Source organism: Corvus cornix, chromosome 2, assembly GCF_000738735.6.
Source record: "Corvus cornix cornix isolate S_Up_H32 chromosome 2, ASM73873v5, whole genome shotgun sequence".
Taxonomy (NCBI): Eukaryota; Metazoa; Chordata; class Aves; order Passeriformes; family Corvidae; genus Corvus; species Corvus cornix.
Genome location: NC_046333.1, coordinates 78,540,061 through 78,568,044, shown reverse-complemented (window position 1 = coordinate 78,568,044; position 27,984 = coordinate 78,540,061). Strand labels below are relative to the sequence as shown.

The 27,984-nt window shown below is 39.2% G+C and overlaps 1 protein-coding gene across 1 annotated transcript in view; it reads right to left on the bottom strand.

Moving 5' to 3' along the window:
- Positions 1 to 11,762: 11,762 nt before the first annotated feature.
- Positions 11,763 to 27,984, bottom strand: part of MARCHF11 (membrane associated ring-CH-type finger 11) — a 31,836-nt gene continuing 15,614 nt past the window's right edge. Inside the window, exons 3-4 of the mRNA XM_039550100.1 lie at positions 19,602 to 19,794; positions 11,763 to 12,517 (exon numbers count right to left, since the gene is read on the bottom strand). Of these exons, the coding sequence (XP_039406034.1) occupies positions 12,195 to 12,517; positions 19,602 to 19,794 (516 nt within the window). The 3' untranslated portion in view covers positions 11,763 to 12,194. The remainder of the gene's footprint in view (positions 12,518 to 19,601; positions 19,795 to 27,984) is intronic.

Genomic DNA, 27,984 nt, shown 5'->3' with positions numbered 1-27,984 from the left:
ATTGTGCAGTGTGGTTGTGTTTTCAGTGTACGTGAGGGGACAGCTGCTGGCCTCTGATGGATTTTGTAGAGCATGATGTGTCTCAGCTCTTGAGGTTGCTGTGGCATGAGCTGAGTCCATTTCAGCTGGAGAAGCGGGCAAATGCCGACACACAGCTCCCTAACTACAGCACTTAGCCCATCTAGGAGGTGCTTGGGAAGAGATTGACCCCTACAACTTCCACTGACAGGGTGACAGAGCAGAGCTGAATGCTGGTTGTACCCAAATGGTGAGTTTAGGGCTGTCCTGGCATGTGAAGAATACACCTTTCAGTATGTGAGCCATGAGGCGTCTGGGAGTTCGCTTGAGTGATACGTAAGAAACCTCCACAGAAAGCATGAGAATTTGGGAAGAGGACAGGAAAATTAATTTATCCTTATGAATTACTGGAAATGGTGGCTAGGTCATTAGGGGCTGTTACTTACAGAGACCACGTTTGCATTTTTTAAACAGTGTTTTAATTGATAAACAAAATGAAGCACACTTTTCTCCACTGGAGTAAATGGGGCATTTATTAAATATGTAACACCCAAACTAATATTCTACAAAGGTGATAAACACTTGATGTGAGGATAAATACTGAACAGGCCTCTCAGTAACTCATTTCATGGACAAGTGCCAAGTTGTCATCAGTGGCAAAGTGGGATGTGGATAAATTACCTTAATGTCTGGGAGCGAGTGATAGCCTAGATGTGTTTAGTGGGAACAAATGTCCCACCCCAGTGTGCACTGAATGTAGTTTGAAATGTATTGCTAACATCAGCCCATGTACAGAGACCTTCCGTTTCAAAGTGTAAAAACTCATTCTGAAGTTCATGAATACAAGCTAAATCTGCCTGAGACAAGAGATAGCAAGGTTTAACAAGTAACACAACCCGGATGGAGTCACTCTGTGCCTGCATGATAGATGTCCTTGTCCATCAGGGACATATTGCACAAAACATATTACACTAAAATTATTTGTGCCTTTTCTGGATTTAATTGCTTTCTTTATAAGAGACATGAAGGAGTTTTATTCAGGGATGCTTCCAGACAGGAGAAATGCAGCTGACACTGAATGTCTGTCCCTGCACCACACTCAAGCTACTATTTGTTTTGACCAGATGCATTAGAAAAAACAAATCCAAGTGTGTCTCTGCACCTACACAGAGGAGTTTGTTTGTTTGTGCCCAATGGTAAAAACTATCTGTCTTACTCAGGTTCCTGTGTGGTGGCAGGGCTGGGTAGGGCTGGGCAGGAGGGAGGATGACTGCCTGTTTGTCAAGCCCTGACCACAGCTCTCCAGCTCAGCTGCCACTGGGGAAAGGAAGAGACACCTTCCTCAGCAGCAGCTCTGCTGACAGGGATTTCTGAAATGGAGCAGAAAGGTAAAGAGGGGCTGAGGCCTCATGGACTTACCAGAGGCCCCTGCCTGCAGCAGAGAGCAGAGACAGAGCCAGCCTCAGGAATGACAGTGGCTGCTGAGGCTTCCGAGGCTTCCACAGTCTGGGTCAGTTCCCAGGCAGCTGAGAGGCAGTGAGTGCTGCTGCAGGTGAGGCCTTGCTGCAGGGGCATGGCAAGGTGAGAGCATCACCCACATTCAGTTCATCTCCTCCCATGGAGGTCAGCTTTCCACTCCTTACAGACCTAGCTGCTCCCGTTCAACGTTTAGAATCCTGGCGTAACCTGGGTGAGGCGCATGTGGTGACTGATATGCTCCCTTAAGAAAACAAGGTTCCCTGCTCTGGGTTGCATTTTTTCCCCTCATTTTTTTCAAATGGGGGAAATTAATTAACTCAAATTAAACCAATTAATTTGAAATGTTTTCAAAACTGGCAGGACAAAAGTTGAAAATAAGGGAGGGGATGTGAAAGACTGGAATATTAATAACCCATTAAACCCTATGTTTTGTGGGCTTCCCCCATCCCTGATGGGTCAAAACTGTGACCATCACTTTGACTGATGAACACTGAAATTGCAATAATCAAGTCTTCTCACTGGATCCACAGGAGTTGATATCTTTCTACTCTTATCTTTTTTTTTTCTTTCTGTCTTTTCCTTACATATTTTCTTAAGTGTTATTTTTATGTTTTTATATGCTATATTACCATAGATAATAACAACCAAAAGGGCTACATACCTGCTTTCCATTGCAACCAAATTGTTCTAAAATAAACATATACATATCTATATATCTATATATCTATATATATATATATATATATATATGTACATTTATAAACACTGACCACTCAGTGCCGTGTCACACAAGTCTGCCCCAAGGGATCTATTAACAAAAACCTGAGTTACTCTCGCCTTTTGGTGGCAGGTCATACCAGGGGAGAAGTACTCTTTCCTCAAGAGCTAGTGCTGATCAGGCCTAAAAAATAAGACCTTTGAATAAATTATTAAACATAAATTTTGCTTTCAGAAATTTGGCTGTTCCTTTTCCAGCTTCATGTGTAAGACAAAGCAAGGTTTCAGGCTTGGAAGGAGCAGTGGGCACTGAAGAAAGTTTTTTGGGTCACTATGTCATCATCATCTGAGTCCCTTTCATTCACCTTAAGTTCTTCCTCCTATGGTGACCTTGGTGCCATTTCTGGTCTCTGCCCATGGCTGAATGCCAAATTCTGTCATTTGGATGGACTTGCCAGCACGGATCTGATTCAGTATGGTTTGCTTGGTCTGGTGTTAAAACAAGTTCTGTGTTGGCTCCAGTCAGCTGCTTCCTGCTGAAAATGTCATTTTATGAGGCTTTTACGAATTTTTGGCCAGCTGAGATGTCTTCTGTAGGTCAGAGGACAGCCCCTCAAGCCCACTGCTTCTAAAGTAAGGGAGCAAATAGTGACAAGTTGGGGTCAAATTCAGCTAGAGTTTGTACGTGAGGAGGCTCCAGGGGAAAGGATAGCTTCGATCTGTCAGGGGAGAATTCATTAAGTAGGAGGATGTCCATGGGTTTCTACAAGCCTGCAGGATAGCTGACTGGCCACAGCAGGAGGAAGTTATGCTAATAGTTGCTTTTTTCCTGTTATCTGCAGGTGATCTTTGAAAGGTGTTTTGCTTCTCATAGGCCTGTTTCCTAGTCTTTCCTTTTTATTTTTTTTGCCGTGTGACTGGTTTTAATGTATGCATCACCTTTAATACAGACTGTATTTGCACAGTATCTCTTCTTAAATCCAGGAGGAATGTCAGTATCCACCTGACAAATTTCTGAATGTGCAAAGAACCAAAACCTCTTTTCTAATTTTAATACATAAAATACAACTAGTACTGGTTTTAAAATTTATTTTTGGTGTCCTCTTTAAGGTAGTCAATTCAGTCCTGAACACTAATTTATCTCCTCTTATACAACAGGTATTTCTAGGAACTGATAATTCACTAGGGTTTTTTAAAAGCGTTGTGAGGCTCATTAAAATGACTTTTTTTATTTAAGGCAAACAAGAAAAATGAAATGCTTTAAAGAGCATCTTCCTTTCTTTTCAGAAAACCTGCTAACAGTTCCTATTTTTAAATCATTAAAAAATATTCATATTCTTCAGGAGATAATTAACAGACTTGCAGATCTGACAGATAATAAATTCTTTTCAAATTCAATCCAGTAGAAATCTTAAAACACCAGTAAAGTTTTCAGAAGGAGAGCTATGCTTTGCACTATGGTAGCACCCACTTGTATTGTCCTGTACTCTGCTGTACGTAGACTGGAGTTAGATTTCAGTGCTGGTAAGCATTCCACAGATATGTCATTTACAGAATAGAGACACAATAAACTAAGACCTTCTGTAGTTAAAAAAACCTCCAAATATTATGAAGCAACTAATATGAAAAGTCAACAACAAAATAAAATATACCCTTTCCTCAAAGTTTCTGTTGCAGTGGAGTCCAAGTTGCAAATTAATTCCTGAGGAGCCAACAAGCAGTTTGCTTTGCATTCAGGATGGGTTCCATGGAACCTTATGAATGGAGTAAAAAAATTCCTGTCAAACCACTGTGGCTTTGTCTGTAGTGTCAGCAGGCAGGCAGAGCTCAGTAAACGTTCTACCTGTTTCTTTGCAGCTCTCTTTGAATCCCTGAATTTGATTTACACACCAGAGCAGGTTAATACCGATGATGCCCAGCTGCAAGAGGAGTGGAAAGTTTTGCTTTAAATATTACATGATTTGTTTTAACAATAAGTTGAATTTTAATATAATTCCAAAGGAAAGAAATGAGAATCCAGGGAGTTACTTCACAGAGCTCCCTTCATATTAGCTTTCTGTGGTCAAGAAACTCTTTAGGAAGCATATTTTTTTGGCTTCTATTTGTTTTCTTATTGATATTCAGAACAATTATTGAGTCTGTGCAGTCTAGGAACTTGTGCTCAGTTTGACTCCCTAAACTATATGCCTCTAATAGTAATCTATTTGTTATGGGCTGGGTTGTTTGGGGTTTTTTTACTTTAAATATTTTAAAACTTTATATATACAGTAGTGAGTGGAAATAACTTTTCATTGTGACCCTTGTTGTGTTTCACCATTTACAGTTTTGGGATAGTGGTCTTCAGTTTAAGAGCCAACATTGCTATTCTTGCATGAGCAGAATCTGATTCTTCCTTGCTTTCTGTCATATGAATGTGAGGGCTGTTCCCTGCAAAATTCTTGCTATTTTAACTGTGTCCCAAAAGAGAAGCTCAAAAGTTGCCCTTATTCTGCCTGTGGTTCTGCAGTTTTACTGTCAGTGGTGATTAATGAAAGGAAAATGGAAAAAATGTGACTTCCCAGAGGTGGTGGTGCAAACCTTTAGCTTGTACAACACCTTGATTCTGTCTTGCTTGTGGTTTTAGTACCCGAACAGGATGGTGACTGAAATGCAAGTTTGACATGAGGTCTGATTTCCAGTGTTTTTCCTCTGTCTGGAACTTCAGGCAAGACCTCACTTCATATTGCAATCTGGTCCTGGGGTTGAGTAAATGGTGATTTTTCTGGTGTCCTTTAAATACATGCTTCTCACTTAACTAGATTAATTAGAAAAAAAGTTTAGTTGTTTGGAGGAGACATGAAACTCTTCAGAAGAGGAGATGTATGCATTTTATGTCCATAGAAATGAGCATGGAGAGGAAAGGTGTCATGGATTAGGAATGGTTCTCCCTAACTCACTGCCTCCACTGGGACTCTCCAAACCATGCACTGCTCTGGAGAGGAAAACTGGAGGAAAAATAGGTAAAGATCATGGGCTGAGATCACAATAATTTACTGGAAACAGCAATGAGATAAGAAACAAACATTAACAGCTACAATACTAAAGCCAGAGGGTACAAGAAAAGAAATTATCCACATGTAGCCCCCTCGTAACAATAGACAATTCTGGACATCTCCCTCCACCACACTTACTTGACCAGGAGGAATCACTCCTCCCTGGAAGAGAGAGGAAGCTGAGGTGGTACAGAGCAACCTCCAGGTCCTGGCCATGCCTCTCCCAGTATGCAAAAATTAGCCCCATCCTGGTTGGAACCAAGACAGAAGGGTATTAATTGCAGACTTCTGCCACCACTAGTAATGACCTGCCAATTACTTCCATAAAGTCATCAAAACTCCTCTGATTCAGGGTGGATTTTTTGTCACTGCTTTTCTTGGGAGGCTCTTCCAGTAATTCACTGTGGCACACTCAGGAAAGACAAGCAGGAAAGTCAGGCAGGGAGGAAGAGGAGGAGGGATGCCCAAGGCTTAAAGGAGCAGGTGGTATGTTTGGAGTTCTCCTGTGGGACAGCTGAGGGACTGGTGAGAGCACATGAGCAGAAGTGAGCGAAGAGAAAGAAGGACAGCAGCACGGGGGGCCACGTTACCGTGTTACCACGGGGTCAGACTGAGGGAGGGCACCTACTTAAATCCTTCAGGGGAGTCTGGGGAGGGCAGAGCCTGGCATTCCTTGGGGCCATGAACCTCCCTGTCACTGCTGGAGGGGCAGCATGTCAGGACACATGCAGGAGCATGTTTCTGGATTGTGCTAGGGACAGCTTCTTGGTTGGACCACCCCATGGGATCACTCATGGATCTGCTGTCCCTTTCAAGGAGACACCAGCAGGGGAGGTGGTGACCCGTGGGAGCCTTAGCTATGGTGTTAAAGAGAGGAGATGAAGATCCTGAGGGGAGGAAGGGAGGAGCATTGCAGAGCCCAAACGTGGGGCGCCAGGTGAGCAGCTGGCATCTTGTGTAGCGTAGGCAGCTGAGATCACAGAGGAGCAGCTCTGAAGGGTGAAAGAGATGAGGGGAGCTGCCATGACTATATGGACCACATGAGAACAGCTCATCCTGATACCTGGGAAAACAAGTGGGTGTATCAGCAGCCCCGCTTGGCTAAGCCAAGAACTCATGACAGAACTTCTCTCGAAAATGGCCACATAAAGGAGGCAGAAACAGGGCCAGGCTACAGAGGAGGGCTTTAGAAATATTGCCCAGGCTTTCAAGGGTGGGGTTAGGAAAGCCAAGCTCAGTGGGAACTGGTAGGGATGTCAAGGGCAAGACAAAGATCATCCTCTGTGTGAGCAGTGGAAGGCCAAACAAGGAATTGTGTGCTCACTGCTCAGTGGGGAGAGTGATTTTGTGGCAGTGGACACCGAGAAGACCAATGCTTTCTTTGTCTTTGTCTTCACCACCAAGTTCTTTCATCTTTTAGTGCTTTGCAGAGCCCTGGGCAACCCAGTACACGAAAGACATGAAGCAGCTGAACAAATTCAGCAGACACACTTGCCCTGTGTGGGAGGCTGAGGAATCAGGTCTTGTTCAGCCTTGAGAAGGGATGGCTTCAGAGGAGGCGCAATGCAGCCTGCCAGGGCCCAGCGAGGGGTTATCAAGAAGGCAGAGCCACCCACTTCCCAGTGGGGCTTTATGGGAGAATGAGAGAGAGTGGGTGTAAGCTCTAACAGGAGAAAAGGTGGGATAGAAGGAAATACGTCTCTGGGAACAGTGAAGAGCTGGAGCAGGTTGTCCGTAGAGGTTGTGCAATTTCCATCCTTGAAGATTTTTAAGACCTGGTGGCTTAAAGCCCTAAGTAACCTGGTCTGACCTCAGAGCTGACTCTGCAGCTTGGATTAGATGTCCTCCCGTGGGTTCTTCCAACTTGAATTGTTGTCTGTGATTCATTCCATGAATATTTTAAAACTACCTTGAACTGCTAGCTAAATTTATTTCTGATCTATTTGTGTCCTTGAGTTCTTCTGCCATCTTAGGCTTGTCCTTTGCCTAAAATAAATTTTATTCTGCAATGTATTAATGGAGAACAATACCATTCCCTCTCGACTTCTGTTAAGCAGAACAAGCCATGCTCTTCTAATTCTGTGCACGCCCCTCCTCCCCTCTGTAGTGACTGGAATAGAGTCCCTGCTCCTTTCTCATCCTAATATCCTCTCTATGCACCTGTTCTCATTTTAATTCATCTTCTGGCATGGAGGTGATTACAGCACTGCCAGTCCTGCACAAATCCAAATACAAGGTCAATGAAAAAATGTTCATATCCTGCACTAGGCACTCTTACTACTGAAAATATTTTGCAGGACAACAAAATTTCATTATTTTTTAACAACTGCATCCTGCCTATACTAATCCTGTTTCTGTTTATGATTTCCTGATCTTGTTTTCTACATATGGAAGTACATAAATGCAGTCATATGAAAAATTATTGTGCCATAGAAATTAATATTGAGTTATCCTCCCATTAAAAAGGCTTTTGTGATATTTGCCATAAACATTTCTCTTACTAGCAATTTTCATTTCTCTTAGTTGGACCATTTTTTTCACTGAGAAGTTGTTAAAGTCTTCTAGACCCAGGTGTCTTTCAAATATTTGTACACAGAAATATTGTCCCCTCTTTAATTAAATCTATTGGTTTTTTGCTGGTATTTTTCCCCCCAGCTCCTTACTTATTTGCATGAGAATAAAAAAGATATCTTTACAATAAAATGTTTTCATATAGTTCTTAATTTCATTTTTAGGATCCTGTAAAAGACCATTTAAATATTCTTTAAATCTCAGAGAGCACAAGTACCTAAAAGTAAAATATAAGTATATTGATCAGAGCATACTTTATTATGCTGGTTTTTGAGATACTAACTGTGATCTCACTTTGGTCAAGTGGAGCTGTGGTCCTTCTGGGAAAGCAGCCTTCATTCAAGTAGTAATTAAGAATAAGTATTTCCCAGTGATCCTAAGTCAGTTTCATCTTTTATTTCTCCCCAAATTCTTCCTTTGGGAAATTGTTTAAAGATAACCTAGAAGTGAATTCTCATAGTTTCTCAAGGAAAATGCCTGTGGTATGCTGGTAACTTGCCATGCAGGAGATAAACTGGCTTTTCTGAGATGGCATTTCATTGTTCATGGCTTATGTTCTGCTTTTCACATGACTTGGTTAAAGAGCAGTAAGGCATCTGTAGATTTAGTAAGTGTAACTTTGAGCTTGTGAGACTGTAGCACAGAATGCTGGGCCCTGTGTAGAGCTCATTGGATAAATGTTTATAAATATAGAAGGAGCTTTTAAGCACCAATGCTTAAATTATTTCTATCTCCCTTCCAAGTGTAGTTACAGAGGCCTCCTGTGTCTGGTCATGGCACGTAAACCTCTTATAAAAGGAAGGCATGCACTGACTGCAGCACCATCCTGTTGATTCATGAGAGGGAATTTTCCAGCCCCAGCACTCCATCTCCTGCACAAAATAAAATTTTTCAGCCACTGGATAAACTTATTTTGAAACAGAAAAACGTTTGTCTGTGTACTGGGTACAGGTGCCCAGGGGGGCAGGTGAGGATGGGAGCTGCAGAGGTGACCTCTGTGAGGAGAGGCTGGGACTACCCCATGCCAAACAGAGTCAGTCCCAAGCAGAGATTGCCCTGTGACCCTGGAGAGGTCCTGGTGGAGCAGGTATTTCCCTGTAGACCCTGGAGAGACCATGGTGGAGCAGACACCCACACTGCAGCCCCTAGCAGACATGTCCTGAAGGAACTGTAGCCATGGAGAGCCCATGCTGGAGCAGGTTTATACTGAAAGACTCATGGAGAGGCCCAAGGCTGGAGCAGAGAAGTGTGAGGAGGAGAAAGGAGCAGCAGACAGGAGCTGACCCCCATTCCTCATCTCCCTGCACTGCCCTGTGGGCAGAAGGTAGAAGAGTTGGGAGTGAAAGGTTGAAGCTGAGCCTGCAAAGAGAAGGGGTGGGTGGAAGGAAGGTGGTTTATGTTTTGATTTTAATTGGGAATAAATTAAAATAATTTTCCCTGTGCTGTCTCTTCTTTTGCTTGAGCCAGTATCTGTCTTTGTCTTGACCCACAAAGTTTTTCATCCTATTTTCCCCCTCTCTTCTGTTGAGGAGGGTGAGAGAGAAGCTGGGTGGGGATATGACAGCCACACAACATCAACCCAACACTCCATCCTTGACCCAGTTCTCTTCAACACCTTCATTCATGACTTGGGCACAGGACTCAAAGGAACACTGAATATATTTGCTGATGACACTAAATTGGGAGGAGCTGTTGGACCTCTCAAGGGCAGAGAGACCCTGCAGAGAGACCTTGACAACTTAGGGAGGTGGGCAATCATCAACCATATGACATTCAACAAGGTCAGGTGCTGGATTCTGCACTTTAGTTGGGCAAGCCAGGATATGTGTATGGAAAGGGGAATGAGATGCTGAAGAGCAGTGCTGTGGAAAGGCACCTGGTGGTCCTGATCAATGGCAAGTTGAACAGGAGTCAGAAGTGCCCTGGCAGCCAGGAGGGCCAGTCCTGGGGTGCACCAGGCACAGCATCACCAGCCGGGCAAGGGAGGGGATTGTCCCCCTCTGCTCTGCACTGGGGCAGCCTCACCTCGAGTGCTGGGGGCAGTTTTTGATTCCACAATATAAGAAAGACATTAAACTATTAGAGAGTGTCCAAAGGAGGGCAACGAGGATGGCGAAGAGTCTGGAGGGGAAGGCGTATGAGGAGCAACTGAGCTCATTGGGTCTGTTCAGCCTGGAGAAGAGACTGAAGGGAGACCTCACTGTTGCCCCCAACATCCTCATGAGGGGAAGCAGAGGGGCAGTGTGCTGGTTAAGGTGGTGGTTACTGCGATTGTATTGAATAGTGGGGCACCTGGCATTATGTAAATGCTATGGAATAAGCATTCCAGGGGTGGAATGTGCTGGGTTTGGATGGAGTAGAATAAATTGTCTTCACAGTGGCTGATACGGGCTGTCTTTTGGATTTGTGCTGAACACAGGGTTGATAATACAGAGCTGTTTTTGTTGTTGCTGAGCAGGGCTTACACAGAGCCAAGGCCTTTCCTGCATTCCATTTCCTGCTGGTGAGGAAGCTGAGAGTGCTCAGGAGTTTGGGAGGAGACACAGCCGGGACAGGTGACCCAGTCTGAGCAAAGGGATGTTCCAGACCATGTGACCTCATGCACAGTATATAAAGTGGGGGGAAGAAGGATGAAAGGAACGGATGTTTGGAGTGATGGCATTTGTCTTTCCAATTAATTACCATGTGTGATGAGGCCCAGCTCTCCTGGAGGTGGTAGAACACCTGTCTGCCCATGGGAAGTGGTGAATGAATTCCCTGTTTTAATTGGTTTGTATGTGTGGCTTTTGCTTTCCCTCATAAACTGCCTTTATCTCAACCCATGAGTTTTCTGGCTTTTACCCTTCTGATTCTTTCCCATGTCCCACTGGCGGAGGACTGAGCAAGTGGCTGTCTGGGGCTTGGCTGCTGGCTGGGGTTAAACCATGACAGGCAGGTACCGACCTCTTCACTGTCATGACCAGAGACAGGACTCGAGGAAATGGCCTGAAGCTGAGTCAGGGGAGGTTTAGACTGCATATCAGGAAAAGATTTTTCATCAGAGGTGAATTGAGCACTGGAACAGGCTCCCCAGGGCAGTGGTCACAGTACCAAGCCTGACAGAGTGCAAGAAGAGTTTGGACAATGCTCTCAGGCACATGGTGTGACTCTTGGGGTGTCCTGTGCAGGGCCAGGAGTTGGACTCGATGATCCTGATGGGTCCCTTCCAATTCAGTATATTCTATGATTCTACAAAACTGAGTGCTCTCAGAGTCATTTCAGCTTTACTTTTCTACCTCAATCTTTAACAGGCTAATTTTTAACTTGAAAATTATTTCTATTTCCATTTGATTAAATTCTATTAGAATTTTTGCCATGAAACAGAAACAAGAGAAGCAAACCTCGCAGCATTATCTATCATGATATTGGATTTTTAATATTTTCATATTAAAATTTTAGTATGATTTTTATTATGATGATTTTTAATATGATGATTTGTTCCCTGGAAAAACTAAGGTTCTGCATTATTTATACTTCAGTTTCTATCAGGACTTATTATTATTCCAGGAGTTGTAATGCACATTTCTTCTTTTTTTCTTCTTTTTTTTTTTTTTTTAACAAAAAAAGGGACGTCAGTGATCTATAATTAGAATTGTACTAAAAATTCCAGCAGCACTGCTCAGAAGGTAACGTCACTTCGGTGCACAGGCACAGCACAGGCACTCTGCAGATCTTAGAGACTTGAGAGGCAGTGCAAGACTCTTCCCTTGTCTGTGTCATACTTGTGTCTGGTATCTTGCACGGACATCTGGGAGAGCTAAAAGACTTCCCATCTTCCTTTAGGTTTTGTAGAACACCCACTGGACTTCCTGCTTAAAGGCAAAGGACAATATATCTCTTACTTGCTTTCACACACCTGAACTGAGCTACAAACAACAGCAAAATAAAGACAGAAAAGGAAGAATATTTGACTTGTGTCAACATTCTTACTCTTTTTGGAAGAATGTTGTCCAGTTTAATCCTCATGAAAGTGGAAAAAAATAACAGTAGTGGATTAAAGCCAGAGTTTAAGAAAATACATTTAAATATATATTTTTACTTAAAAATGAGTTCCCTCATCATTCAAAGACCTAAGAGTTAAGCTATGTTACATACACCTCAGGTACAAATTGAGAAAAGATTCAATAAATCAGACTATATAAAAAGCAAGAGACTTTTTTCCCTCAGAAAAATGTATTTGTGTTTTATCTGATCATATAAAAAACATTAAATTTAAAAAAAAAAGTGTATATATATTTTCAAGTGTTAATGGTTTCACCATTCATCATAACTACATTCCGAAGTCCTGTAACACCAGGGCACATTATCCTTATCTGTGTAGCACAGTGAGCACAATCTTTACACTGAGGTCACTCTCATCACTACTTCCCCAGAGCAGTTATCCTCTGATGAATCTTCCTGAGGTCTCATGCGGTTGAACAGGTGTAACAACACATAGCCACACTGAAATCTCGGTGAGGTTAACTGTGTTGGATGAACTAAACTTCTGTTTCTAAATGCAGTCAGTGGCAGCCACAATGTCCTCCCTGCTGAGGATTCTCCTCGACTGCTCTCTTCTATGTCCGTGGCTTTATCATAATTTAACACATCCCAGTGCAGATTCACAGCCCTCCAGCGCTTAAACACTCGATAAACAGATGCACCTTCGTGTACTATCAGTCCTGAAAGTAAGAGAAAAAAAATCGTTTATACAAAATATTTTGAGAGCAAATAGAGATTTAACACATTGTAATGGCTCTGGCAATTTCCAGATGCAATTAAATTACTCATTGTACATATGCAATGTAACTGCTTATTCATGTGTTTGGGAGGCAGGAACATGCAGAGGAAATAAAGTTTTTCTGAATGAAAACTCAGCATAACCAATACTAGAATAATCTGTGCATGCCTAACTAAATGAATTATTTAGATTTAAGTAAACCAATGCAAAACTGGCAGATTTGGATATTGACTGTTTATGCTAGTGCTGCCCTTGTTCATGGTAATTACTATTTATTTACTGAGATTTGTACTGGTTTAAGTAGACCTTTAAGTAGGTTAGACCTTCTGTAGTAGACAGGATAGACCTAAATTTGTTTAAGAGTGTTTTGTAGAATTCAATAGATACAGACAAATTTAACTGCTTTCAGATTCCTAGTTCAACTTAGGAGCGCAGAAGATTTATGAAAACCTGAAACAGCTGTAAGTATAATGACTTTCCTGCCTTGCTTCTTTAGAACAAGAAGAAATTAAATGTTATTATTAGCTACAATGAGCATGGTAAGGATGATAGACTTTCTTCTTTCTCTTCAGTATTCAATAGGAAAAAGTTGCAAATCATCTTTTTGTTGAGAGCCAGGAAATCTTTTAAAAGGTCCTTCAAGGAAGATACAAAATTTCTGGAGTCCTCAACAGACCAATCTGCTTATGAAGTTCCATGTAGCTAATATTTATGCCTATTGTATGCATTCAAGAAACTTATTTAAAGAAATGAAGCTCCTAACTTCTTGTATGTACATATATGCTTATGCTTACGCTCTTTGTGTATATTTCAAATATGGATTTTTTGGGGAGACACATGGGGCTTCTGCCTTCTTACTAGGTTTTTCCTCAGCGAGCCTGGTTGAGGACACTTACTTGGTTCTGAGCAACACCACCTGTTTTCTCTGGCTCCCTGCTTTGGGAGGAGAGCAATCTGCCTAGCCAGAAACATTTATAAATCTTTTGCCCAGTGTGCTTCTTGGCAAATATTCTCCTATACATGGCCACATCTATAATGTGATCTGGGGTGTCCTTTAGCTGAAGAGATTGTATATCATCTGTTTCTACACAACAAAATTGTGATTTAAGTGTCTGAGGTCCTTTAGTGTGATTAACTGATACCAGAAAGGAGATGCTCACAGAAAGATGACACAAGGAGAAAGGATGATAAAAATATTTACAATGAACAGCAAACCTGAGATTCAAGTGCAATGATTTGCAGATAGCAATGCCTACTCTAACACGTTTTTTAAGATCAGTACACTGAAAGATGGAGAAACACAAAGATTTCTTTCAGGAGGACATGATAGTGAATGTAGCATCTATGTAAGGCTTTCAAGTTGCCTACAATTCATTGAAGCATCCAATACAGCAAAAGTAACACAAAATAAACTTAATTCAATAGTAAACATTCTAAATGTATTTTGTAACAGCAAAGCATTTTAGCGGCAGGTTTTCTTGATTGCAAGATTTCTATCTTCATCTTCTCAGATACAGATAAAGCAACCTGTCTTTAAAATTTAGCATCATGATAATAATCAATAATAATAGTCAATACATAAATGTACCTTCAAGACTGGCTTGATTGTATTAAAAAGAATAAATGCGTTTGATCATATACAGAATCTACAAACCAAATTAGCCATGATTTTACTGCTGTGACAAAGATCCACCCTTTTTGTGTTCTGTTGTATTTCCTATAAAGTGATAAAGGAGATAAGAATAATCTTCCTCAACCTCTCCCTGGAACACAGCATTATTTGGTCCAACTTCTCTCCAGGCTGTGGTGAAGCAAAATTAAAAGAAACTATTTACTCCAAAGTAAAGATACGTATCTGCACTCCTCTAGAACCTGAACAACATATTTCAGAATAGAGAAGGAAGTATTTGAGAAAGGATCATTGAGGTACATGAAGTACATTTAAACAGTCAAAATACCTTCCCAAAATTAAAACAGAAGAAGCTGTAGGATGACTTCTTTCAGGGAACTCTTTTTTACTGTCTTGGGGCTTTCAGGATTTATTGAAATTATGTTTTCAAAGTTTTTAAACATTGGCAAGGATAAGAAATTTTCTTTATAGTGGAAGCTGTCAGTCATATATACTTTAAAAGAGCTACAAAACAAAGAATCAAATATTGCAAGCTTTGGAATAAAGTTGTCAGATTTGGCAGTGCTGAAGGAGAAAAGGAGCACTTTCATAATTCCTCTCATAAAAAGTTTTAGCTTTCTTCTTGATAGAGCTACAGATTGAAAAAGACCCATGTAGAAAAGGCAAAAGAACTGGGGGGAGCAGGGGGGCAAAGTTCTTAGCACCAACACCTCCAAGACCACAAATAAGAGGAACTCTGGGTAAGGTTGAAATGCTGGAGATTTTCAAGGTCCAGAGGAGTTCTGATGCTCAAAAGATAAGTAGTTAGTCACTGAAGTGGAGCTGTATGAAAATGGCAAAAATCTCCTTTCTCTTAAGGGTTCCACAGCAATGAATGTAGATATGAGAGAAAAAACAAGAATAAATCCCTGAAGAATATTGATTTGTTCCAAACACCGTGATTTCAAAAGCACAGAGGACACAGCTGAACTCTTGTAGGGGGAAAAAAAATTATTTGTTTGACTCAGATGATCCCAAGAAGTTTTAGAATTCACTACTGTTAGCTGTTCAGATGTTCTGTCCAATTAATATCTACAAGGAATAGAGTTTTAGGTTGATGGACCCATCTAAATGTCCTATGGTTCTAAGAAGATTTTACCTTTAGGTTTTATCTCTAAGATGGAGGGATTGCTGTGGGATCCAGCCAACAGGATTATGGAGAATCTTAATTTTATATTTTTTTTCTTATATTTTTGCCAAGTACTATTATATTCCTTCACTGTATTCAAAAGTTTTCTTATCCTGACTCACAAGATACTTGAAATTTTTACTACTGAATGTCTTTACAAGCAGTCAACTTGTCTTATATCATTCAGATGTGGTGGTATTAGGTTACAACTTTATCTTATTTATCACACTAATATATAATCATTTAGGAATGGACCTCCCAGAATCATCACAAGATTTTATCCAGGAATAAAAGATTATTTTTACTTCTGGACAAAGTGCCATGTCTTAAAACTATTCTAGGGCCCACAGATGTAAAAAAAAAAAAAAAAGGAAATCAATTGCTCACAGCATTAAAGTGAAACATGTTCAAGCTATAAATAGTAATATAATTCTTTATAAACTATTTAGAATCAGATCTAGTGTGGGAGGAAAAAAAGGCTTTCTGAGTAAAGACATGTAAAATGCAGCTAGATGTGTTCACTGTAAGTAACTTCAGCTTGTTCATTTTTAGAACCAAGGAGTTACAGGAATATTGCAAGGCATCAAGTTCCTTAGCAGGGAAGAAAGAGGCTTTCAGAGGGCAAGTCACACCTCACACTGGCTCCCATCTCCTACTCCCTTGCCACAGTACTACTGGCACCAATCATGTTTCTAGTGCAATGTTAAAACTGCTTTTCACTGTTGGAAAAGGAGCAGCACTATTGTTCTGGGATTGCAAGTCAGCTGCTATTATTTGTGAGAAGTTTTGTTCATGTTAGAACCATTTATGACCAGTAGTTACAACTATTTTCCAGTGAAAAAATAGATAAAATTCTATGAATTTTCTGTTATGCAAAGTAATTGCTAGGTCTAGAAAGTAGAATGGCAAAGGCTTGATATACTGTACTTCAGTGGCTAGATAAGGGATTTATATTATTCATTCCTTTCATGAACTCACTCTGGTAATCCCTACATGGATGGTCTGATCCTAGCACTATCACTGGAATAACTCTGGCTTTCATAGGCTGTAGTTCTACTTGATCAGTGTTCAAGGTTTGCTTTAGGAAAACTTCTACCAATAGCAAATTTCAGAGAGAACAGCTTTACACTCAGCTTTGATGCAAAAAAGTACAAGGTAATGACTTGTAGGGTTAAAACCACCACTGATAAGTAAAAGCAATCCTATTTGTCAGGAAGAATTCTGGAAAAATTCAGACTAGAAGAAAGAGAACAGTGTACACCAATAAAGCATGCGTGCTGGAATGAACTGAACATATTATACTGGTGATCTATAATCTTTGGGATTTTTCTTTTGTTGAAATGTAAAACAAAACAAAGAAGTAAAATACAAGTTACATGTAAATTACTTAATAAGAAAGTGACTGGTGTGCTATGTATGATATATAACTCAATCACTGGGTAAACGAATTGTTACGTGCCCGTTTTCAAAGATGGCATAAAAATACATCAGTACCTTTAGGCAGACTGCTTTTAAAATTATAGCAAAACATTTCAAAAAGTGCTTCACACTTTTTGTCTGAAGATAATCACACTTCACAAATGACCAGGAATATTTGTATTGTTTCTGCAAAGGTGTAGGGAGGCATAAATGAAGGCAGATGGAATAAATCTTGGTCATACCACCAGTATCTCAAGCATTATCTTGAAATATGTGGTGCACAGGAAAACCTGTATGTCTGCATAGATTTTTCATTGAAATAAAGAGAAATTACAGTGGGAGTAGAGGTATTCACTCACTGTAAATCCTGTTGAAAACTAAGAGAATGCCACGGATGACTAAACACAAATGGAAGGAGAGGAGATACTAAGTGAGAACTGTCGCTGGTTGTAAGCATTACAAGCTTTATGATATAAGAGATTATACATAATAATGGTAAAATCATAAGTTAATGCCTTGGGAAGTCACCAGCATAATGGAAAGTGTTTGGGGTTTTTGAAATCATTTGTAAGTAATAATTACATACATCTATTAGAGAATTTTATTTGAAAGTTTGAAATTAAAACTATCAATCTAAAACCCCTCACTTTATCATGAAAGAAAAAGATTAAATTGAATAAGGTTGACTATATTAATGACTATTTTTAAGAGTTACAAGAAGTTCTGATCTTACAAGCTAACAGAATGCAAATTACTTGAAATTATATGCAGAATAAGTGGGACTGAAGGAATCTGGATTATCAAAATTCCTCAATCGCCAAACCTCCTTTATACAGCTTTCTGAATTTCCAGATACAGTCTAGTAAACTGTTAAGTCATATCTGCAGTGAACTTTATAACTACAAAACAGTGTCCAAATATGTTTAATTGTAGTCAGTTTTACATTTAACTTTCCATGTATTATTTATGATAGGACTATAAAATATGCATTTATTAAATGACAGGAAAGTCAATCTACCTTGTGGGGGAAGACAGCTGTGTGTTTGCTTTGCCCCTGCAGGGTGTAGCTGAGCCAGCTCCATGTGAGGTACATGATAGTTCAGTAGCTTCCACTTCAGTGGTGGCTTGAACCTGGCTGGCTTGAAAGGCAGCTACAGAACTGCACGTACCAATTTATGGAAGGTCACCTTCCAAATGTTTACTTCTGTGGATAAATACAGTAATATTTCTGATCACCCATAGACATTCTTGACTGACTTGGAGTTTAATCTGGCTAAATGAACTGTTAAGTTTCCCATTTTTTTTTAACAGTAAAACAAATGGGAAAAATGAAAATGATTTGAAGTAACTGGTTATTTCAACTAGCTGATGCTTACCAAAGTAATTTTTTTACTGGGACAAAAAAACCAAACAAGCCAGAATTCCATATAAATGAAATTTTTAGAATGCCTGAAGCACATATTATCTTCATTTAGTGTATTTTTTAACAAAAGCAAAGCCTTCAATATTGAGTGTTAAGCTGGAAGAGGTGATATTCAGAAATCAGCATCTAAGAGGACGTGTAGCTGAGCTCTTTTGTTCATTTGAAAGATAAGCACTTCTCCAAAGTATGAGATTCTGCTTGCTTTTCTGTCTGAGATTTGGGTTCACAGAAGAAAGCCTGTGTTACAAAACATTCCAGAGCAGCTTCTCCAACAAAAATTACAAAATGAACAGAACTGCTGATGTAGCCGAAATATAAATACTTGTACAGCAATGGGATGGTTTCAATAAAAGACGATGTGGCTTTACAGTTGAAGCCAAACCCTTGATATTAGGAATCACTCTTTGTTCCTTATGGAGCACAATTCAGCACTGTCCTTCTAATTCCTATATATAAGATTCAGATAACATTTATCTCTCAAAAATATCAATGCAAACATCAGATGGCATTTCACTTCTGTATTTTCTTGCAAATGAAATTCCATTAATGTGGTTTAATGTAAATTAGTATTACTAATTATGAAAATTTAATTCTCTAAATTATATAATTATATAATATTTAATGTAAATTTCCTCTGCAAATAGCCATAACTATTCTAACAATCAAATCAAGGTTCTTTTACCAGGTACTACTAAAGGGATTTCTATTTAAATATTCCCAAGTCCAGTGTACTTTCAGAAATTTTTGAAGTAGTCAATACAGTGTTGCAGTAAAATGTATTTTCTCTTACAAGATTTCAGCTCAATGACTTGGGACTTTTTAATAGTAAAGCAAGTTACTATAGTTAGCACTAAGTGTTTCATAACTGTTTATGATGTGCAAAGAACTTATCCCTGACTTCTCTGTTCTCCTCCATTTCTAGCACAGTGACCTATATAAATGTGTGCAACTGAATTCTGGGTGTGCAGTGTGATGACACCTTCAAGGGCTTCTTCTGCACTTCATGATGATACAATCTAATTCAAACTGGCATCAGAAGATGACAGTGTGTAATTTTACTAATTATTTTAATAATGCCTTTCATATTTTCATCTGTTTAACTTCCTGAACTTTGCTAGTCGTCTGTTTTATGAAGAAATTTAAACCGATCCTGTTCTCACCACTAACATTTTGGGAAGACACTGATGAATCTGAGAGCAAAGTTTCTTTGATTCTTTTCTCTCTGCAGTACTTGGAACACTGTAAAAAGCAGCACTTGCAAAAGGTATCAGCTGAGAATAAATCTGCAAAGAACTGGAGTGATAAATTAGAGTGACCAATTAGAAAAATAGAAATAGTCACAGTCTTAAACCACAGTCTGTGCTGTTTAAAGATTTTGAGCTTACCTATGCATACTAGATCCATAAAACCATACATTCCATAGCAGATTTGAAAAAGGATGTCCTTTCTTTGCCATACTGCATAAGGGCTGAAGGCTGACCATAGAAGCCAAGTCACACTTGCTACTAAGAACAGAGATCCTAGGATTACAGCAACCATCTGCACTTTCTCAACCAGTGTTATAGTAATGCTTTGCCACTAAAAGAGAAACAAAGTTGTATAAGATAAAAGTGTTATTGTCCATGGTTGCACATTCAACTCCACCTTTTTTCCTGAAATCAGAAATTATTTTAATATTTACACATATCTTCACAGATATTTACTAATATCCTTGACATTTTATATATTTTTTTCCTATTTCACTTTAAAGTGAAGCTAATAGTTGCTTCCCCATTTCCTCCAGTGTCACTATCAATACCATCTAGCTGTGAACTTCTGAAGAGTTAATAGTTTTATTTCTGTTTTGAATATGTAGGCAAAAAAAAATATTAAGTCTTAGGAATGGAACTCAGTCTTTCTTCTTTGGAGTGCAATGAACAGAATAAAAAAAGAAGAAGACTTTTCAAGTATGTCGTATGCTAGAGTGACAGGTTTCCTTTCCATCCCTCCCTCCTGAAGTGTGAAGCCATTTTCCACTTTGAGGTTTCTCATCAAAGAAGTTCCAGACATACCAAGGAAGTTGTCTTTCTCTGCATAAACCAATGTTAACAGCACAAAAAGACACCTGCAACCTAGTGTGGAAGCAACATGAAAACTCAGGAGGAGCCCTGAATATAGATAGCACAAACATTTCTTTTCAGTGCACCCCAATTATGTCCATCTTTCCAGGGAAGGCTGTTATCTTCCATATGTGACGTGACTCTGGTTTATGGTGTGACAAGATTTAAATAAAATTGAGTATGTGTACTGACTTCTGTCAAGATAAGATGAGAAATACAATTCTAAGTGTCACAAAAGCAAAACACAGCATAAGGAACAAATTGTTCTAGATTACCCTTAACATATATGGTTTTTCTTGGCCATAATTATCTAAATTACCTTGGCAGATTCCCCACTCCAGCCCTATCACTCATTCCAGGGCTGGTGTGAAGACTTTGTAGACAGCCATCTTTCCTGTTCCTAATTTTGGATGTACCTGCCTCCTTCTACAGTTGCAATAGAGAACAAGTGGAGAAAGCTGTTGCAGTATGGGTTTTCTTACCTCTTTTCCCATCTGACAATATTTTTTCCTTTTTCTATTACTTTACTAAAGCCTTCTCTTTTTTACAGCTGTTGGGTAACCAGTACCATATAATCATAAGATAAAATTTTAATTCAGGTTGCAAGGGCCTGTGGGAGCCCTCTAGTTCAACTTCCTGCTCAACACACGATCAGTGATGAGATCAGACCAGCTTGCTCAGGGGTTTATTCAGTAACACCTTGAAAATTTCCAAGTATGGAGGCTGTTCAGCCTCTCTGTGCAACCTTCACCATTTCTTGACTGTACTCAGGTTGGAAAAAGTTCTTCTTCAAAAACATTTTTTCTTATATTCAGTCTGATCGTCTTTTGTCCCACTTACACTCTCTTCCTCCCATCAAGTACCACTGTGAAGAGCCTGCATGAGCAATGGGTCCTCTGTCCCTTTCTTCTCTTTCAGCTTTTTCCATTCACTTTTCTACAGTAGCCTGATTTGCACGTGGTGCTGCATTCCTTTTCTTCTCACAACGTTCTGAATATAATAATTCAAAATGATAGATGTATAACAATTTGTAAATTGTCTATCTTGAAATACTACTCTTTTATAATGAACTCATGAAATGCAGACTAGCTTTTTCATGGAACTTGAGGGTTTGGAATGGGGCTATTCATACTAAACACTACCTTTTTATGGTAGAACAACTGTGGATACTCATTTCCTTTGTTACATCTTTTTATAAGGTCAAAGAAGGTCATTAACAAGTGATGGATGACAGAATGGTGTGAGCTTTTCATGACTCAGATATTACTTGCATACAGGATTAGAAGTTCAGGACTGAAATTCATGGAACTCTCTTTAGACTCCATAGGGTAATGTTAAACAAAATTATTTTTCATTTCTCAGCTAAAGTTACATAGTGTGACTTGGCAGAAAACTGTCAAAAATGCTGGTGGTTATGTATGTCTATCTTCTTTCTTTATCAGTGTGAGACAGACCTGTATTAAATTTCTTTGGAATGCCTGAAATCAAAGTCCATTTACATGAAGTAAAGCTTTAACTGTCACAAAATATTACACTGTCAAATTCACGGAAGCTGGCAATAAATTGAAAAAACTATTAAATAACTGAAATAAACAGCAGATCTGTCACAGTGCAATTTCAGCAATGCAGAAGTTCCTAAACTCACTTCAGTGTATGTTGATTTTATTTTCTTCTTTTTTTTTTAACTTAGATTGCTCATAGTTATTCTGCAAAGACAATAATGAACAAAAGGAAAGGTAATCCAAACATTTGGGATAAGTAATGTACCATGCAGTCTAGACACAAAGCTTATCCCTGTTCTGGTGTTGTCTGAAAACCAATAGCTCTTCCTCAGAGTCAACCACTCCTACCACCTCTATCCATTTCATGAGGGCTTTTTGTTGTGTTTTCCCAATTCTTTATTTCTAGAAAAACTTGACCTCGAAAAGTTCTAAGAAACATATATATGATCCTCACCTCTTCTCTTCTAAAGAATGTATTGTTGTTATTTTGCTCTTCTCCTGATCAGCTAATTGTCTGTCAAGAATGCAATCAATTTAATCTCTCAACCTCAATAAAGTCAGTAATTCCAGGGATTCAGCATATCAGCATGCTATCAAATTACTACAATTACTGAGAAATAGCACAAGCATTCCAGAGTTGTAGTTCCTAACTCTTCTGCCTTTAAAAATCAAACAAGAGTTCAAAAACAACCCCAAACCAACAAACCAAAAACCCCATCAAAATTAAAAAAACCCAAGAACCCCAAAATAGGGTTGGATATTTTCTTATGTTACCCAACTACTTTAATCTTTGTGATGTTCACTGTCTTTGTTCTACGAAAGAAATTTTAGTCCTCCACCTTCTTCAGTACGAAGGTCAGCAATAACAAAGAAATTACAAAATTTTAGGGAATTTTCCTCCCTATTACTTTTAATCTGTAAGTTAAACTAATTGATTATATTCCATAGTAGATGGATGAGGAAGGACTGTCTGTGTAAGACAGAAGACATTTTAGTGGCCTAGAAAGTTTTATGTGAAACTGCTAACTTGCCTTCTTGTGGTCAGCAGCCTACCATAAGAATCCAGCACCCTAGGAATGACAGGGTGGGATGGATTGGTGTTCAGCTCTACCATGTGATTGATGGACTTGGGGACCTCATCTTCTGTCTATGTCAGTCCATAGTGCAAATGGCAAGAAGACTGTGGATGGTTAACTTACCCCAACTGAAAGTTCCTTCTCCTTGCCCCTCTCCAATCAGTTTTGATTTGTTACAGTCTGAGATTGCTTCCTGGGAAATGACTGCCTTAATTATATTTCGCATAAATTTGACTGAGTTTGGGTACAAATTATGAAAAAAGTGAGTAGGTGTTACTGAGACAGGTATGTTTTTCACATAATGCAGGTGGCATTCTGTAGTTACCATGTTATTCACATGTGGATAGGTTTGGAATGTTCAGTCCCTCTCTTAGACAGGGCCAGCTTTCGCCATTAGACAGTGAGATGAACTGCACAGGACTGCATTGTTTGGTTGCTTTGCATTTCATAACAAGGCTTGTGAAGAGGAACTGGAGTTGTGGTCACACCATTTGCTTCTGCCTGAAGTCTCACTCACAGCATGGCTAACTTGTGAGAATACAACTGAAGGACACCCAGGAACAGAAAATTCTTTCTAAGAGTAAGGTTCTTTTTATAGCATCAAAAGTTAAACTTTCTTTGATTTCTCACCATTGTTTTCCTTATTGTATTCACTGTTATGTTGTTATAATCACTTTATCTGTTAATGTCAAATTAATGGCTTACAACAGAGGTCACAAAAATAATATAGTAAAAATAATTCAGTGATAGTTAATGTTGAGAAATTGCATTTAGAATATAACAGACTGAATTATTTAACATTGTAAATTGAATGATCACATTATTAGTGTGTCGTGATTTAAATCCATTATTTCAACTAGTGTTTTTCTCATTTTCTTCATATAACTTGCTTCGAAAATTTTAATTGCTCATGATTATGAATAATACTATGACTTTCTAATTTGTTTTTGCTATTTACTTACTATACATTCCATAATCAGTAACAGTTATTTTAGCTAAGTATTTTGCCAAGCTAGAAAAGATCTAGACCGGATTTTAGTGTCAGCTTCTGTAAAGCAAATGACCCTAAAAAATAAATATTATAAGAAAGATTGTAATTTTTGCTCAATAACTAGAAATGGGAAGACAATGTGAGATATTTTGTATCTAGATAACTATAATACTGTAGGTTTCAGATATAATCATTTAAAAAACCTCATTTAAATTTCTATGAAATAAGATCCCATTTCATATTCCTTCCCATCCTATCTGTAGTGTTATGATGTACCCTGCCATCTCAGTTGTCCATGAAAAAAAACCATTTTATTTTAATATACAATCATGGCAAAAACTTCCTTTGAAAATGGTGTTTTGAACAAAGTATAATTAATGCTTCTGTTTTAATGTAATTCTGTCTGCCCCTGAAAACTTTCTAGACTTTTACTTCTACTGAGACTTCATTTTGTTTGGTTCTTTTAAACTTTTATTTACCACTAGTCTTCCTCTGATAAATCATTTGGGAGTATAGTACATTAATGGTACTCTAGAGTTCAAATTCTGACCCCAGAAACATTGTTTCTCTTTTCTTCTAAGGTTTCTGTCAAACAAAAATACAAATATAAGGAAATAATGCCTTATTTTGGAGGTCGAGACTTTCAGAAGTTGAAGGAAACATATTGCTTTGATGGACTAATTGTTAAAGAATAAAGTTAATACAGTTATGTACATGTCCTTACTAACATAAAGATGGAAAAATTTTCAAAGGTCTGTCACCTCTGAGATAAATCAATATTAACTTGGTTTTGTTTTAATAATGCCTTGTAAAAGCCCATTGATTATTGTACATGTACAATACATGGCAGAAAAGGGATCAACAAAGTATCTAGACTGTGCTTGTACTTAGAATACATTGCATTAAAAATGTCTGCAAAGAAACGACAGGTTTTCCTACATCCTCAATAAAGAACATATGAAATTTCCTTATGGCTACCCAAATGCGTACCAGCTTCAACTGTACCAATTATAATCCATCAAAATTCCTTAAACCAAAGAGCTGTTATGGGGTTACCCCACTCTGTTCTCTCAGAAACACAGCTTATTATGGGCGCTGCTGACTGAGACCTCTCATTCCCTTCACTCATTCTCAAATGAGTATTTTACATTACAGCAACAATAATGCCTGGCTGTGACCTATTGTAATATAACATGAATAACCTGAAGACATGCCAAATATACAACCTCAAAAACCTTTTGTTAGATTGCTCTAATTGCTAGAATCAACTCTCACAAGAACAAGTTCTTCCCTACTGTTGTTCATTATGCATTACATGATTTGTAATCTGTGTACATATGAATAAAACTCACACAGAAGCAAAAGAACACACTGATTTAAGTCCAATGAATTACTTTTGAAATGGCTGTTCCTTACTTTATCCTGTTGGAAGTCTATGAGATTAGGTAATTAGGGTTTCTGAAATGTTTTGCAGTAAGTGTATGTTGACTACAAGATTCAGTATGCAATGATAGTTAACTTACTGACCAGGCTAGACAGAAAATGCAAAGTTATGAGTACAAACACACACACACACAAACATTTGAAATGTCATTTTTAGCTACAGGCTTCTCTTTTTATGACTTTTTCTTAAAAGAATCTATGCCACAAAAATTGCAGCCCACCATTAATGACTGCCTATTTTGATACATTATTAACACATAGAGTGCCTGGAGTCATGATGTCCATTATCTTTTCATCAGGCAGAGAGCTCATTAATACAGATAATTTGGGCTGTATGTAATTTCTGTAATTTCAATCATCTTGGAAGGCTGCACCAGTATTTTACTTGGGACATTCTGAAAACATAACATTTACTGTGCAAATCCTGTCCATCTGTGCACCACTCAAGCAATTTAGTTGACAGTTCCTGGAAGTGTTGGCTTACTGCATGTACACAACTGATTGAACATCTATACCTACAGTGGGTACATCCTGGATTTCTGGCTGTCCAGAAGCCTGGACATCCTAGTTAATATACAAAATCGTCACATTCTATTACATTCACCTTTCAAAATCTTACTACTTACAAAGCAGAACAGTTAAACCTTTTATCTTTAATGATTCTTTAAACGACGTTAGGATCTGAGACCACAAGCTGAGCTGCGATGCCAACTACTTAGTCTTACATTATTCTTTCTCTGAGAAATTATCGCTACCTATTTTTTGCTGATGGCCAAAAAATGAAAGGAATTAGGCAAGACTGTGTGACCAGCTGAGGCAGCTGCCCAGGCAGGGCTGCAGTGGGAATACGCTGACACCCTGGTGCCGGGCTGCAGAGTGTGCCCTGCTCTTGTGCCAGTAGGGGCCAGCAGCAGTGAGCGTCCCTGTGGAAAGTGTGCTAGGGAACAGGAGTTACTCCACTTAGTGACAGAGCTCCAGGAACAGGCAAGTAGGCTGAGGAATATCGGAGTCAAGAGACAGCTCAACTACCTTCCCCGGGACAGGCCCAAAAGGGCAGACAGAATGCATGATATGGAGGATTCCCTATCCTCTCTCTGTCCAACAGAATGCAGTGACCTAAACGACGGGACAATGGTGACAAGTTCCTGCCCAGCGCAGCGGGCAAATCTCCTCTGCAACTCCCTCCCTGCAGAATTTTGGTCTTTTTAATCATGGATCAATTTACATGACATTGAGCCTGCTGGTGACAGACAGGGTGCACCTGTCGCAAAGCAGGAAAAGGATCATTGCACAGGAGTTGTCAGGGCTCACTGAAAGAGCTTTAAATTAAACTTGAACGGAAAAGGGATAAAGCCATGCTCACTAAAAATCAGCCTGGAGGTAGCACACCAGTGCTGGAGGGACAGTGCTACAAAGGTCCTTTGGTCTGCCATCTCAGTGGAGGCAGGAATGGAGATCCATGAGGTAGCAAAGGCACAAGAGCTACTGATACATTAGAAAGCAGAGAAACAGCTGAGAATGGTCATGTAGGAATTAGGGCCTCCCCCCCCAATAAAGGTGGTGGGATCAATAAGGAAGGAGAGTTGGCAAGATAGTCCTGAATGTTATCAGTGTTATGATTGACTAGAGCCTAATGACGGTGCGGATAGAGCTGAATGTTTACGGGTAAAGATTCAGGGGGAAGGGCAACAAGGCTGACATCCTGGTGGGAGTTTGTTACAGGCCACCCAAGTAGGATGAAGATACAGATGAAGTATTCCATAGGAAGCTGGGAGAAGTCTCATGCTTGCTAGCCCTGGCTCTCATGGGGGACTTCAACAAACAAGAACAGATGTCTGCTGGTACACAACAGAGCAGAGAGGAGATGGTCTAGAAAGGTTCCTGGAGGAACTAAGAAACATGTAAGGTTAAGTAAATTATTCTCAAGTTAACTTTTAACTCCTATGAGACTCAAACTAAGTTTAGCTTAGTAGCTTAGCTCATTGGTATTTTGCACATTCCATGAATGTGTATATTTGGTGAAAATGAAATTACCATTCTATGTGAATAAACACTATTCTTACTGTAAAGTAGGATGTGTTCAATTTCTGTTGCAGTTTTATTGGAAATACTGAATTTCATTGCAACCTACTGTACTTATGATAGCATTATCTGAAAATTAAATATTAATGACTGGAGGAAATTAAAGCTTGCCATGGCTGTTGCATTCTCTGCAACTTAAAACATGATCTGCAAAATTAAACTGAAAGCTTAGCTCAAACATAGGCTGTCCTGTTACGGTCAGGTCCACATTCCTGGAAGAACTGAGAGAAAAAACATTCATTCTAATTGCACTGAGGAAGTAAACCTCAGCAAGATCATAAATGAGCAATATGAGGGACGTATTAACAATTTTCATGCCATGTAGTCACTTAGGATGGTTAACCGCGTTTTGCCTATACAACTCTGTATTTTGCTTTTTGAACACAGACAGTATGGGAAAGGGTTCTGGAGTTGCTTTTTCCTTCTCTCCTGGGAAAAGAACTGTTTTTAAATTCTAGCTAAAAAAATGCTGAGCATGAGGCTAAGATTGCACAGTTCATGATGATATTGATACACTCAGCAAATGTATGTAAAGAATTGCTCAGCATGGAGGGCCAGAACACGCATCTTCTACA